Source organism: Notamacropus eugenii, chromosome 1 (assembly GCF_028372415.1).
Source record: "Notamacropus eugenii isolate mMacEug1 chromosome 1, mMacEug1.pri_v2, whole genome shotgun sequence".
NCBI lineage: Eukaryota > Metazoa > Chordata > Mammalia > Diprotodontia > Macropodidae > Notamacropus > Notamacropus eugenii.
This window is the reverse complement of record NC_092872.1, coordinates 414830998-414844103: the sequence shown is the minus strand read 5'-3', so window position 1 is coordinate 414844103 and position 13106 is coordinate 414830998. Positions and strand designations below refer to the sequence as shown.

General features: G+C 42.0%; 2 protein-coding genes across 5 annotated transcripts in view; one reads left to right on the top strand and one right to left on the bottom strand.

Annotated features, from left to right (window-relative positions):
- Positions 1-2181, top strand: part of PHYKPL (5-phosphohydroxy-L-lysine phospho-lyase) — a 31940-nt gene extending 29759 nt beyond the window's left edge. Inside the window, exon 13 of the mRNA XM_072631196.1 lies at positions 1960-2181. The gene's annotated coding sequence lies outside the window, so the exon portion shown is untranslated. The remainder of the gene's footprint in view (positions 1-1959) is intronic.
- The window catches only part of HNRNPAB (heterogeneous nuclear ribonucleoprotein A/B), an 86687-nt gene that overhangs the window by 3914 nt on the left and 69667 nt on the right, over positions 1-13106 (bottom strand). For 2 of the 4 annotated variants that reach the window (XM_072631202.1, XM_072631205.1), the window contains exons 1-5: positions 7030-7198; positions 6594-6896; positions 4852-5020; positions 2903-3061; positions 1620-1751 (exon numbers count right to left, since the gene is read on the bottom strand). In XM_072631202.1, the coding sequence (XP_072487303.1) occupies positions 1620-1751; positions 2903-3061; positions 4852-5020; positions 6594-6871 (738 nt within the window). In that variant the 5' untranslated portion in view covers positions 6872-6896; positions 7030-7198. Of the gene's footprint in view, positions 1-1619; positions 1752-2902; positions 3062-4851; positions 5021-6593; positions 6897-7029; positions 7199-13106 lie in introns of those variants that run through there. The other 2 variants (XM_072631203.1, XM_072631204.1) reach the window with 1 other exon arrangement.

The following is a 13106-nucleotide window of genomic DNA, read 5'->3' as shown; positions in this document are numbered from 1 at the left end:
AAAAGCTGGAAACAAAATGGTTGCCCACTGATTAAAGTATGGCTGAATAAGTATGTGAGTGCAATGGAATTACTGTACCTTAAGAAATGAACGAGAAATTCAATGAGAAACATGGAATAGTGTGAACAGGGCAAATAAGGTAGAATCAAGAATATACAATGATCACAATAACATAAATGGAAAGAGCACATACTAAAGAATTCAGAATAAAGAGCTTCAGAGGACTAATGGTAAGATACCTCTTCCTCCCCTTGGTATGGGAAAAGGTTTGGAAAGTTATACAGTCAGAAGTCATTAAGTCTGATAGTTTTAAAGATATGACATCCTAATAGGAATCTAGGTCTTGAAAGTCAACATGTCTTCCAAAATAAGATGTGGGCCATTAAGAGGCAGGTACCTGCCTCAAGTTTCTATTCTAAAGGCCTCATCTAATCCATGTTGAAAACATTCAGCTCAACTCTGCTACTAACTCACTTTGGGAACTGAATGAGTAAGCAACCTCATCCATTCTAAGGTTCAAGTTTCTCATCTGTAAAATGAGGGCCTCACAGTAGAGCCAAAGAGCTCCCTCTGCTCCCCAAAAAACTATCAGGACAGCTATTTTCCTTTTACTTCAAACTCAACAGTACCCTCCAATGCAGCCATCAGATTTAATAGCATTGAGAGTCACTGCTCCTCTTCTTTAGACTCCTAACAAAAGTCTTGGGAAATGGGATAGAATGAATGATCTCCAACATACTGTTTGGGGACCCCAGTCAGAATGAATTCCAAGGTCTTTTCCTGCTCTAAAATTCTATACTGGTCAAGACTAACTCATTAACTAACAGTCATTTAATAGTAGGAAATATCACTGACTGCTGACCACATCCCTAATCTAGATCCTCACCTAAATCTTCACGATTGCTTCTACCATTCTCTCCTAGTGCACCCTTCAGGCAATCTAACATTAAAAATATCCATTCCAGGATTCTAGGCCCAATTTACCTAGCCAGCCTTTTGACTCCAGGGGCTTCAACACTCATCTTTCACTCCAGATGGTATCATGCTTAATTCTTGCCTTTAGGTTCTTGCTCAGATGATGCAAAAATATGAAATGCCCTCTTTTCTAAGGAATACCAATTCAAACCCACCTCTACAAATAAATCTTCCCTTAGCCCATGTTGCTGTGCTTTTCCCTCCCTTTTGGGTTGGGTTTTTTTTTTGGGGGGGGGGGAGAAGAATGAGGTTTGATAACCATTTAGTCTTAACACATGAAACAGAACCATGCATATCTTATCTCCCCAAAAAGACCAAGCTGCATGAGAAGTCATGAGAAGACAAGTGCTTTAGCGACTGAATTCTCATCTTAGACATATCACTAACACAAATCTAGGTGGTGGCTCAGTAAATACTTGAAGGATAAGCTCTTATTTTCATCTACCGCTGTTCCTTGAGAGTCTGAAAGCCTTAATTGGCAAGTGGGGAATCTATCCAGTAGTCAGTCGTTGGAAGTGACAGGATACCAGAGCCTTTTCTGTACTAAGACAAACATTAATGACTAAATTGAGGTAAGTCTAGAATAGCAGCAATTCCCTAGGAGAAAAGAAATAATCCTCTAATTATAAATACACATTTCTTACTTTACTTCCACCGACATTATGAAATTTCTTTTCTAAAATCTTCTTAACAGGGTCTTCTTCTTTAAAGGTGATGAACACAAATCCTCTTCTTTTGTTTGTCTTTGGATCCATTGGAAGTTCGATAGATTCAATCTGGAAACATGGCACATTAAGAACTCAATATGAATTCTTTAGATGTAAAGTCAGATCCCTACATTTAGCAAGTTACTTAAATTTGAGGTCTTATGTACAAAAACACCCCTAATGTAAAATCTAGGAAAGATTCTATAACACAACTTTGGTTTTTAAAGATAAACAATGTGTTTTAAATGTGTTTATTTGACTTTGCTGTGTTCAACAGGTTTATAAATGACTTGGATGAAAGCAGAGCTGGAAAGTTCATCAAATGTAGCTATGATTCAGGGAGGAAATTAATATACTACGATGAAAGAATCAGGATTTAATTGAATATGGGTAATATGCAATTGATTTTTAAGTACACAATGAAAAGATGTGGCTAGACAATAATAGTGCATGTGAAAGAGTACATGTTTTGCTAATAAAAACACTATTTAGACTGTTAGACCCACTTATTGTCCTTTCTTTGACTCAACCTACATCTGGATTATTATATTCTCCTCAGGACACATTTTAGGAATGACATTTTCAATAAGCTAGAGTGTGTATCACATCCAAGGAAGAATGACCAGGATGCTAAGACCATCATGCTATATAAGCTGAAGGACCTGAGGATCTTTATTATGAAGACTAGAGAAGGGGACAGGAGAAAGGGCTGCAGGGGTGGGACGAGAATAAAATTATCTTTAAAAGGGACTGAAAGGTTGTATGAAAGAGGACTCATATTTGTTCTAAGTTATCTCATATTCTGTAAGAACAAAACGAGTGGCGGAAATTGCAGGGGCACATTTCAGCACATGATTTTATAGTTGGCAATGTCCTTTACCTTACAACAGCATTGAATAGCCCCATTTTGTAAATAAGGAAAAACTGGTCCCAGAGCCAACACTTGAACAGGTCTCATAGCTAGTTCTAAGTCTAGAGATCTTTCCATTATACTGCGATACTTCCAAATAATTTAAAAAGTTCCCTGAAAGTATAAAGGGATGCCTTATATGTAACCAATTTCTCATCACTAAAGTTCAAGCAGAAGCTTGAGCCCATTTCTGAAATGTTACAGAGAAGATAACCAGTTAGTTAGACTAGACTTCTGGCTGAGACTATTAATAGCCCCTTTCCCCTACCTGGATATTTGAGTGTTAAGAGTTATTCTGTTAGACACACACCTCTCCAAAGTCTCCAAAGTATTCCCGGATTTTATCTTCTGTAGCTTCTGGATTAAGTCCTCCAACAAAGATCTTCTTCACAGGATCTTTCTTCATGGCCATAGCCTTTTTGGGATCAATTACCCGTCCATCTAATCTGTGTTCTTTCTGATCCAAAACCTGAAAATATTTGAGAAGAAAATTTAAATTCCTGGAAAGTCCATATCTATTCCCCTCAGAAGTTCCTGGCCCAACTCCACAAAGAATCATCCATCTTACATAATCAAGTATAAAGTGATGAGACTATAAAAGTATGAGGAAATCCAGGAGAAATCTATCACTTCTCTCAATAAACCTCGATTCCTATTTTACTAAGATTAAGAGTGGCATTAACTGTGTTTATCTCCTTGTCTCTTCATATTTAAAAATGTATCTGAGGATGAGGTGGCCAGCCTCCTAATCCAAGCAAACTCTTCCATCTGTGTCCTTGATCTTTTCCCCTCTAATATAAAGACTTTTAAGTTCCAACTATCTCAAGTCCCTCCCCAACTAAAACCATCGTCTTAGTTCTTGCTTCCTATTCATTCTCAGTGAACCCCCCCCCAATCCTGTCATTTAACTTGTCCTCAAAGACGTCAATGAAACTGCTTACTCCAAAAGATCAAATTCTCTTCTCAGCCTTCCTGTTTCTCTAGACTATGACATTTGAACACAGCTCTCTAATCTCATAGTTTTAATTATTATCTCTATGCAGAATGTAGGCTCCTTGAGGGGAAGGATTTGAATTCACTGCTCCTAGCCCACTGCATGGCATACAGTGCTTCATAAATTCTTATTTAATGGAATTGAATTATCAGGTGCCCAGAATGTGCTTTTCCTAACAAAGAGTATGGATGGCCATAAATGAAGGTTTAAACAAAGAACGTTTATCTTTGTATATATGCTGTATTTCCAAGTAGCAGAGGTAAGCTAGCTGATTTAGAACAAGGACTGTTTTTTATCTTCATATTCAACTCTCCACCCTTCCACCCCCCCACACAGTGGTTTGTATATAGTAGGTACTCAGCGTGATGAGTTCAACTCAAAGAGTGTGTGAGTGTGTGTGTGTGTGTGTGTGTGTGTGTGTGTGTGTGTGTGTGTAGTGCTGTCATCCCCTCCCCAAACCTCCAGTCACTTTCTTTCATATGGAATAGGGGGAAAAGGGGAAGGAAGTCAAGAGCAGAGGGTCTTTAAATCCTCTTTCAACTATCATTTTTGTTTCTATAACTAGGCTTTATCTTCTAAGCAATGGGAAAATCTTGATCCCCTATATTCTAGCATTCAAGGTCTCCTATAACCTGATCCCCCATCACTCTACCTTTCTTTCCAGTTTTACTCAGCAGCATTTTCCCCAGTAAAGGCTCTTTATTTTAGTCACCCTCACCACCACCTCAGGTCTCTTCTTATCACCTCAAAATGTTCTGTTCATTACTTTCCTCAGTTTTATTTGTTCAACTACAAATTCAGGAGTACATATACTCTTAATACAACATAGGAGTACAAATAAGGGCACAAATTTGTATTCTTGCCCACAAGAAGTCTATACTGTAACAGGAAAGATGAAACAAGTACCCAATAACTATAAAAGAAATTAGGACAAAAGTGCTTAAGAAACAGTAAGACCTATCCCTTAAGAATTACTTTTGAATATCTCTTCTAATATTCAACTGTTCAACAATGCTTATTCAGGACCCAGTAAGTACTCTGTGCTCAAGCCTCTCTCCAATTCCTGCAGCATTTAGTGTCTTTTGGATTCTTAATTACATACACCCCCTACTCTTTTTATATATGTAAATGTTATTCCCAGCTGAATGGTGATCTCAAGGGCAGGGGACCCGCTGATGCTGCTCCCCAAAGCAGTTAACAATGACTAAAACAAATAGATGTTTGAATGAGTTGTTTAGTTATTTATTTTATATGATATTTCTTACCTTATCAACACTTGCAGATTCTTTAAAGAGGATAAACCCAAAACCTCTTGATCTTCCTGTATTAGGATCCATCTTTATTGTGCAATCAACTACCTCACCAAACTTGGTGAAATAGTCTTTCAAGTCCTTTTTGCTTGTGTCCCAACTGAGGCCACCTACAAACATTTTCCTGAAATTGCAGGAAGGGAGGAGGAATTAGAACAGCCCATTTGACCTAAAGAAATGAAAACCAAGCTCCAAGTTCAGTTTGGAGAGAAGTCTAGGATACTATGAATGACACTCCAAACAAGAAATGGATTATGTAGTAAACGACAAAAACTTTCACTGATTGAAAGAAAATAACTACCCATCCCATGTAAAAGAAACCAAGCTCTATTCTTGAAATTTTATTATTCAACTTCCAACTCCAACAAACCTTCAAGAACTATGACAGAGTAGCAAAAGTTAAAAATAAAACTATCTTTTCCCTTCTCAATAACCAAAAAGTAAAGAACATCAGAGTAGGAAGGGAAAAGGTTTTTGTAAGCTGCCTCTAAATTAAGAATTCAGAGCTGACTGCTTGTAATCACACCTAGAAAACGGAAGATTGTAAAAGCAACAATTACCAAAGCCATCACTTTTCTGATAACTTGGTATTAGATGCCTGTTCCAGATAACCTTTATAGATATTGAAAAAAAAGGACAAAGACCCTTCCCTTTAGATCACTGAAAAACTCAATAAAGTGCTTGTTCCAGCAGACTTTCTAACTAAAATTGTATAAAATACTCCCAAGGCCAATCCGAAGGCGCTAAGTCACTCTCTTCTGTTTTATTCGATTTAACAGACGAACTTGAATGCCTTGGGTTATCATCCATCCAAATTTGGTGTGCTAATAAGGCACAGAAAAAAGCTTTAACAAAGAGGGATTTCATACGGGACAAATTAAAACTCTAAAAAGCCCAAGACTACTTGGTTTCAAGGCACGACTTTAGCACAGTGCGGGGCACTTAGTAAGCACTTAATACTTTTCCATTCAATCACTCCGAAATGCATCTCCCATACTATATTCAGCCCTGATCCTTTCATAGAAACCTTGGGAAAAGTCCAGTCAAGCAGCCATGCTGAGCAGGCCAGACAAATCAAACAACTAAGTCTTCCTTCCCATTCTCTCTCTGCCAGCCAAAAGAGGAAATTCTCACAAAGAAACCTCGAGGCATCTACAATACTCATCCGAGGCGTTAAGGAGGCCTCCCAGTGACCAAAGCAGTCTCAGCCAAGCAAATTTAGGAGACCAGCAAAGTTAAAGTTTTTCTAACTGAAGCAGTGACTGCAGGCTCCCGCCAAGTCCCTAAGCGCCAAGGACCAGCTCGGAAGGCTCCAGCTACAACCACCGCAGCCGCCCCACCACAACGGGGGGCTTCAGCCTCCAGGCCCCAAGGAACGTCAGAGGCGGGCGCTAAGTCCGGGCAGGAAGAGAGGGGCCTTTTCCTCTGGCACAAATTAGATCTCCCGCCCCTCCCCCCAACCACATGGCGCCAACAAAAGGCAGCCCCAGAACAAAGGAGGAGCCGCCGCCGCCGAGGGGCCGGCCCGGCCCGCGCATTGTCCGCCCCGCCCGCGCGCCCACACCTCCCCCCAGCCGGGCCCGGGGCCGCGAGGGCTCCCCCAGAGCAGGTGGGGGAGGGGTGCGGCGCGGTGGGGGAGGGGTGAGCTCAGCGGAGAGGAGGGGGGGAGAAAGAGGAGCCGCCGCGTCCGTCCTTACCCTGCATCCTCCTCGTTCTTGCTGGCGTTGATCTGGTCTCCTTCGGCCCCGTTCTGACTCCCGGCTGGAGCCGCAGGAGGCGCCGCCACCGGGGCTGCCGCCCCGGATCCGCTCCCGCTCCCGCTCCCGGTCCCGGTCGCGGTCGCGGTGCCGGTCCCGGTCCCAGTGCCGGTCCCGCTCGCGGCCTCACTCGGAGGCTCCCCATCGGGGGCGGCTTCATGGCCATTCTCAGTAGTGGCCGTTTCCATCAGCTGCTGCTCCTCCGCCGCTTCAGACATGGTGGCCCCGGCGGCGGGGAAAGGCCTGCAAGAGCAAGCAGGACAATGAAGTCAGTCAGGCCCGGCGACGAGGGACGCAGGCCCGGGCGCGGCGGTGATGGCGCCCCGCACCCCCTCCCCCCAAGTGCGGCGCAGCCAGATCCCCGCCCGGAACTCACCTCGCCGCCCAGTGACGTTACGGGCCTCGGGCCGGCCCGGGGAAAGCGGCCTCGGCCTCCGCCGCGGCGCAGACGCCGGCCCCTCGCTCCGATTCCCGGCAGGCGGCGGCGCAGAGCTCCCGCTCCTCCCACCCTCCTCCACCCGGCCCCTGTGCTGTTCGGCCGCCTGACAATGCCAACTCGTGGCGCCCTTTATAATACCGGAGCTCCGGGCCACCTCGCAACAAGGCGCCCGTTCACTGGCTCTAAGCACCTGCCATTCACTCACTTCCCGGCTTCTCATTGGCCGAGCCTGCGCAGCGCGGTCTCGGCCCAGGGCTGGGCTTTGTCCCTCACCTTAGACGCACGCCCGTGGCTTAGGCCGCGAACGCCAGAAGGGCGGGTGGCTTCCTTCTCTGCTCCACTTTGCTCTCCCTGTCCTGCCTCTCTGGAGTGGGGGTTCGGCGGTGGGCCAGTGCTTGGGCCTAGAGGCTGCAGGTAGTCTGCGGGGGCAGGCTCAAGTGCTTCTGCCTAAGATGGGGCACCCAGAGCAGCTCCAGTGCCCTAAGTGTTGGAATAGCTCTGGGGGCCCATGACCCCATAACAGCAAATCTTCCTGATAGCAGATGGTGCAACACCTACCTGAAAACAGGATCCCCGATGTGAGAGTGTGCAGACTCTGCCCGAAAGTTTACAATGACAGCGAACTTAGACTCCAGTCTTAGACTGCAATTTCTACCTGGAGTTCCTCCGGCTCCACCACTGCGGTCAAGCAAGGAATACTACCGTAAGGAACCCTGCCGTAGCACCGGCAGTGAACAAGGAGCCGGCCACAAAGCCCAGAAGCTGCCATCGGCTCGGGCCCTCCTCAGAAGACTTGGGTGACAGAGACGCCGCTTACCCACCTGGGCAGAGGGAGGATCCCCACCGCACTTACTTCACAGGTGCACGGGACTCACAAAAACAGCTTTTCCCTCACAGGTCTTACCTTTGTGCCTACAAAGTTTAGTCTAATAAGTAGAACAACTCTACTCCCTCCTCCTCACGACAGTCCTTCAAACAGCGGCTTACGCTGATCACGTCCATGAATAGGAGGTGCCTACATATCCTAAGGAAGAAGTGGTTGCTTGTCTCCTGAGGAATAAAGGTGGATCCAGTGGTGCTCTCAGAAGGACCATCCAGGAAGAGTCAGTGGAAAAAGATCCTAAGAGCTTTAATGATCTGCAGCATGGTAATAAGTCTGATAATGAGACAGGCCTACTACTGTCTTCCCAAAACTTGTGTTCACCTACTTCCTGGTTTCCTCTCAGCAGAGGCCATCCAACTGAGCTCCCTCTCCACAACTCTACACTCCCAGTCATTTCACCCTAAGCTCCCATTCTGTCTAGTCATTTAATAATGCATAAAGTGGCCCTCTCCTTGCCAACACCAACCCCAGACCTAAGTGTCTTGACCTCATGCCCTCCTGTCTCCTCCAAGAGCATTCCCATCCAATAACCTTTCCTTTTGTGCTTTACTGATATACTTTGTTTTTATGTCATCTTCATTTCTGAATCTATGCCTCCCTTCTCCCCTACCCAGGGAGTCATCCCCTGTAACAATAAAAAAAGAAAAAGCACTTCAGCAAAACTCACCAACACATCAACTGAGACAAACAATAATATGTAATATTCCATTGTCCCATAGTAACCCATGTAAAGAAGATCATCTTTCCCTATTTTCAATCTCTCTTTATCCAGCTGGTTTTTTCTCTACCTACAAACCTCCAACCTTAAAAACAAACCTTTAAATTGAAAAGAGAGAGAAAAAAAAACTGTACATCCACCAACCTAGACATGATGAGAATAGCTACAATGTAAGAAAAAGAACAGCAGTTGTGACACCCAAAAGTTTTCAATCCAAGAAAGGAGTCAGTAAAATCCAGTCTGAGCTGTCTATACACACACACAGTGGTTAATAAGCAAAATAAATTAGAGGTCCTAACACAACAAGGCCAGTTTTACTGAAGTGGTATCATTGGGACATAGTGGGATGAAAGGTTATAGACTATAGAACAGATGAAAGGCACAGAAAGGTAGCATTGCATGTAAAGAAGTTATAGTCATAGAAGACAACTAAAATCCAGAGAGTGGAAGCATAATAGACATGACTTACAGATGGGTAAAGATCACTGGAGACAGAAACACAAATGATTTTGTTACTGGAGTATGATACAGACAACTGAAGAGAAGGAAGAAATAGCTGAAAATTGTAGAAAGCATATTTTGAGCCTGGAACAGAGATCTAGCATAGCAGTGATGGTAGACTTCAATTATGTAGGTAAGTCCTAGAATTCTCTCTTGGTCAAAAAAGAGCAGCTAATCATTTCTTGATTTGCCTTAATATAGTTTCATCCCTCGAAAGATGGAGAAGTCAACATGCAAAAATGCTATTCTGTATCTGACTTCACCAATAAGGAGAAAGCTGGGGTACAGTCCCTGGAATTAGTTAGAAGGAAAGGAAACTTAGAAACAATAGTATGGAGCCTGGATTGTTAAAGAAGAGTTTTCAGGGAATTGAAAGAAGGACATTCAGGATCCAATAGAGTAAAATTCTAAAGAAGTTAGCCCAAGAAGGTTAGGAAGCTGTCAGGCATTAAGTCCTGGTCTGGCAGTCAAGATATGTAAGAAACTAACTGAAGTACACCAGAATGATAGCCATTCTCCTATAGATCAAAGGATGTGAACAAGTAGATCTTAAAGGAAGAACTGTTACAAATTACTAATGATTTAGTCACCCTCATACCTATCAGACTGGCAGAAGATGACAAAAAGGGAAAATGACAATTGTTGGGGAGCTTGTGGGAAAACAGACCCATTGATACACTATTTGGTGGAATTGTGAATTAATCCAACCAGTGTGAAAAAGTAATTTTGGAACTATGCCTGAAAATCATCATTCATCAATACTACTACTAGATCTTTAAACAAATGAGATGTCCTCATGAATTGGGGAATGATTGAACAAATTATGACAAATGAATCTAATAAAATATTTTTGTACTATAAGAAATGAAGAAAGGGATGACTTCAGAGAAACCTGAGAAGGTTTAAATATATGGATACGGAGCAAAGTGAGCAGTACCAGAAGAACAATTTAAACACAGTAACAGAAACATTTTAAAGAAAAACAACTTTGAAAGAAGTCTTATAAAAATAGTGACCAACTAGAGCAATGGAGTTAAACCCAAATAGAAAAGGCCACTAAACCATACCTACAGATCCCTACCAGACCACATGTTGACTTAGAAAACCACACAGTAACATTTTCTGTGTTCTACTGCATTTTTGTGTTTTTTGTTAAATATTTTCCAATTATATTTTGATCTCATTCAGGAAGATTTTGGGGGGCTGTGGGCTTGACTCCTCTGTGCTAGAGGATTAATGATGAAGCATGCTACTCACTTTCTGACGGGAGTAATGGACTGAAGGTGTGGAATGAGACATATTTTTGGACATGGAAAATATATAGATTTATTTTGCTTAACTAAGCTCATTCATTATGAAGACTTTATTTTTTATCTGGGAAGAAGTGTTTTTTGGGGGGCTAGCAATAGTGTAAATTCAAAATTTTTCAAAATTTAAGGATTTATCCTTAAGATATAAAGAAAATTTCAATGAGGGAAAAATGGGGAAGTTGTCTAAAGAAATCTATGTGAATGCAACAGAACTCAGTTTTTTAAAAGAAATGTATGGAAAAGGAAAGCAAGGGCACAGAGAATAAAACACAAACATTTGGCATGATTCTTTAAGAACGGTTTTATGAATTCTACAATTCAGAATAAGCTCAGGCAAGAGAAGCCAAGGACAACGAATGTGAGGTCCTGAAGCTATGATGGGAGAAAGAGGAAGCTAAAAAAAGTTAGAGAAACACTACTAAGGGTAATAATAGCTAACATTTATATAGCACTTACATTATACCATTAGCTAAGTGCTTAACAACTATTATCTCATTTGATCTTCACAACAACCCTGGGAGATAGGTGCTATTATTATCCTCACTGAGGACACTGAGTCAGAGGTTAAGTGACTTGCCCAGGATCACGCTGTCAGTTAAGAGTCTGAGACCAAATTTAAACTGAGTTCTTAACTCCAGGTCCAGTGCTCTATCCATTTCGCCACTGGGTAGATGGGACCATGATTACTGACAACAGAAAAAAGTAGATCTCATTTTGTCTTTATTTCTTTGCCAAGGAGAAAGCTCTTTGGAGAGGAAAGGTCAGAATAAATGTGGCTATAAGGGAGTGAATATACAAGAGTGAGCAGGATTCTCTTGACTAATGCAAGTCCCTTGGTCCAAGTATACTACATCCTTGTGTACTAAAAGAAACATCAAAAGTTGCTGACCTACTTAACTATCAGTCATTTTGAAAGATCATGGAGACCAAAACTAAAGAAGGGCAAATGTCCCAATCTTTAAAAAGAAAAGAAAGAGTCAAAAAGCAAACTACAGGCCAGTGAGCTTAACTTGGATACCTGAAAAAATTCTAAATTGTATTACTGAAGGACTAGTTAATGAACATCTGGAAATGAAAGCAGTAACCCAAAAGGTTTCATCAATAGAGAGGTAACATGTGGCACAAGAGAAAGAACACTGGCTGTGGAGTCAGAAAACCTAGGTGCAAATCTTGCTTCTATACTAGATGTGTGACCTTCTATCCTTGTGACTTAGCCTTCCTGGCTCTATCTCCACACCTATAAAATGAGGAAGTTGGCCTTTAAGATCCTATTCAGTTCTAAACCTATGGTCCAATTAAAAAGAGGAAATTTATGCCAGAACCAAACTAACTTTCTTTCATTTTTTTGATAGGGTTACTAGACTGGTAGATCAGGAAATACTATAACATCTACTTGGATTTTAGCATAGGATTTTGACAATTTCACATTCTATTTTTATTTCAAAAAGAGCTTGGCGACATATGAACTAGATGAGAATATATATAGCTGGATTTGGAACTGAGTGAATGACTGAACCCAAAAAAATAACCATTAATTGTTCAATATCAACTTGGAAGGTCTCCAGTGAAATGCTCAGAGTACCTGTTCTTAGCCTTATGCCACTGAACGTTTTTATCAGTGACCTGGATAAAGGCATAGATGGCATGCTTACTGTAGAACTTGGAGATGGCTCAAAACTATCTTAGTAGATGACCAATTCAAAAAGATCTTGACAGCCTAGAGTACAAAAAATTGACTTCTCAAACACAAAATGAGGAAGGACTAACTAGATATCAATTCTTCTGAAACAGATCTGAGGGTTTTAATATATGGCAAGTTCCATCCTGAGTTAACAATGTGCTAGGTCAGACAGTGTAATGCAATCTAAGTTAAAAGAAGCCCAGCATCCAAGGATGAGGAGGTTTTACTTTTTACTTTATCCTCCTGCTTTACTCTTGTAAGATCACATCTGTGATATTGTGTTTAGTTCTGGACATCATATTTCGGTACACGTGTATGCTCCTGAAGCAAGCAGAATACAACATTTCATTAAGGATATCATTAAGTTGGAAAGTATCCAGGGGAGGGCAAACAGGATGGTAGGATCTGAAGGCTATGTCACATGAGGAGCAACTGAAGAAACTGTAGCTGTTCAGCCTGGAGAAGACTCAGCAGGGCATGATGCCATGTTCAAGTTCTTGAAGAGTTGACACATGAAAGAGGGTATGGACTTATTTCACTCGGTCCCAGAAAACAGATATGGGAGCAATGGATCAAATTGCAGAAGCAAATTTGGGCTTGATATAAGGAAAAACTTACTAACAATTAGAACTATCCAAGAGAGTAATAAACTGCAGCTTATCATAGGGAGGCCTAGCTGGAGGACTTCAAGCTAAGGCTGTGCATGGCTATCTGTCAGGTATGTAGTTGAGGAAATTCTCTTTCAGAGAATTAAAGGTCACTGAGGTCCCTTCCATCCCTGTGATTCTGTGGTTCTTTTCTACATGACAGTCCTAAGAATAGCTAAAGATACTATCATATCTTCTAGAGTATCTTCTTCTCTAGGAAATAAATCACTTAGTTCATTAACCAATCTCACATGATATGACTTTAGGACCCCTC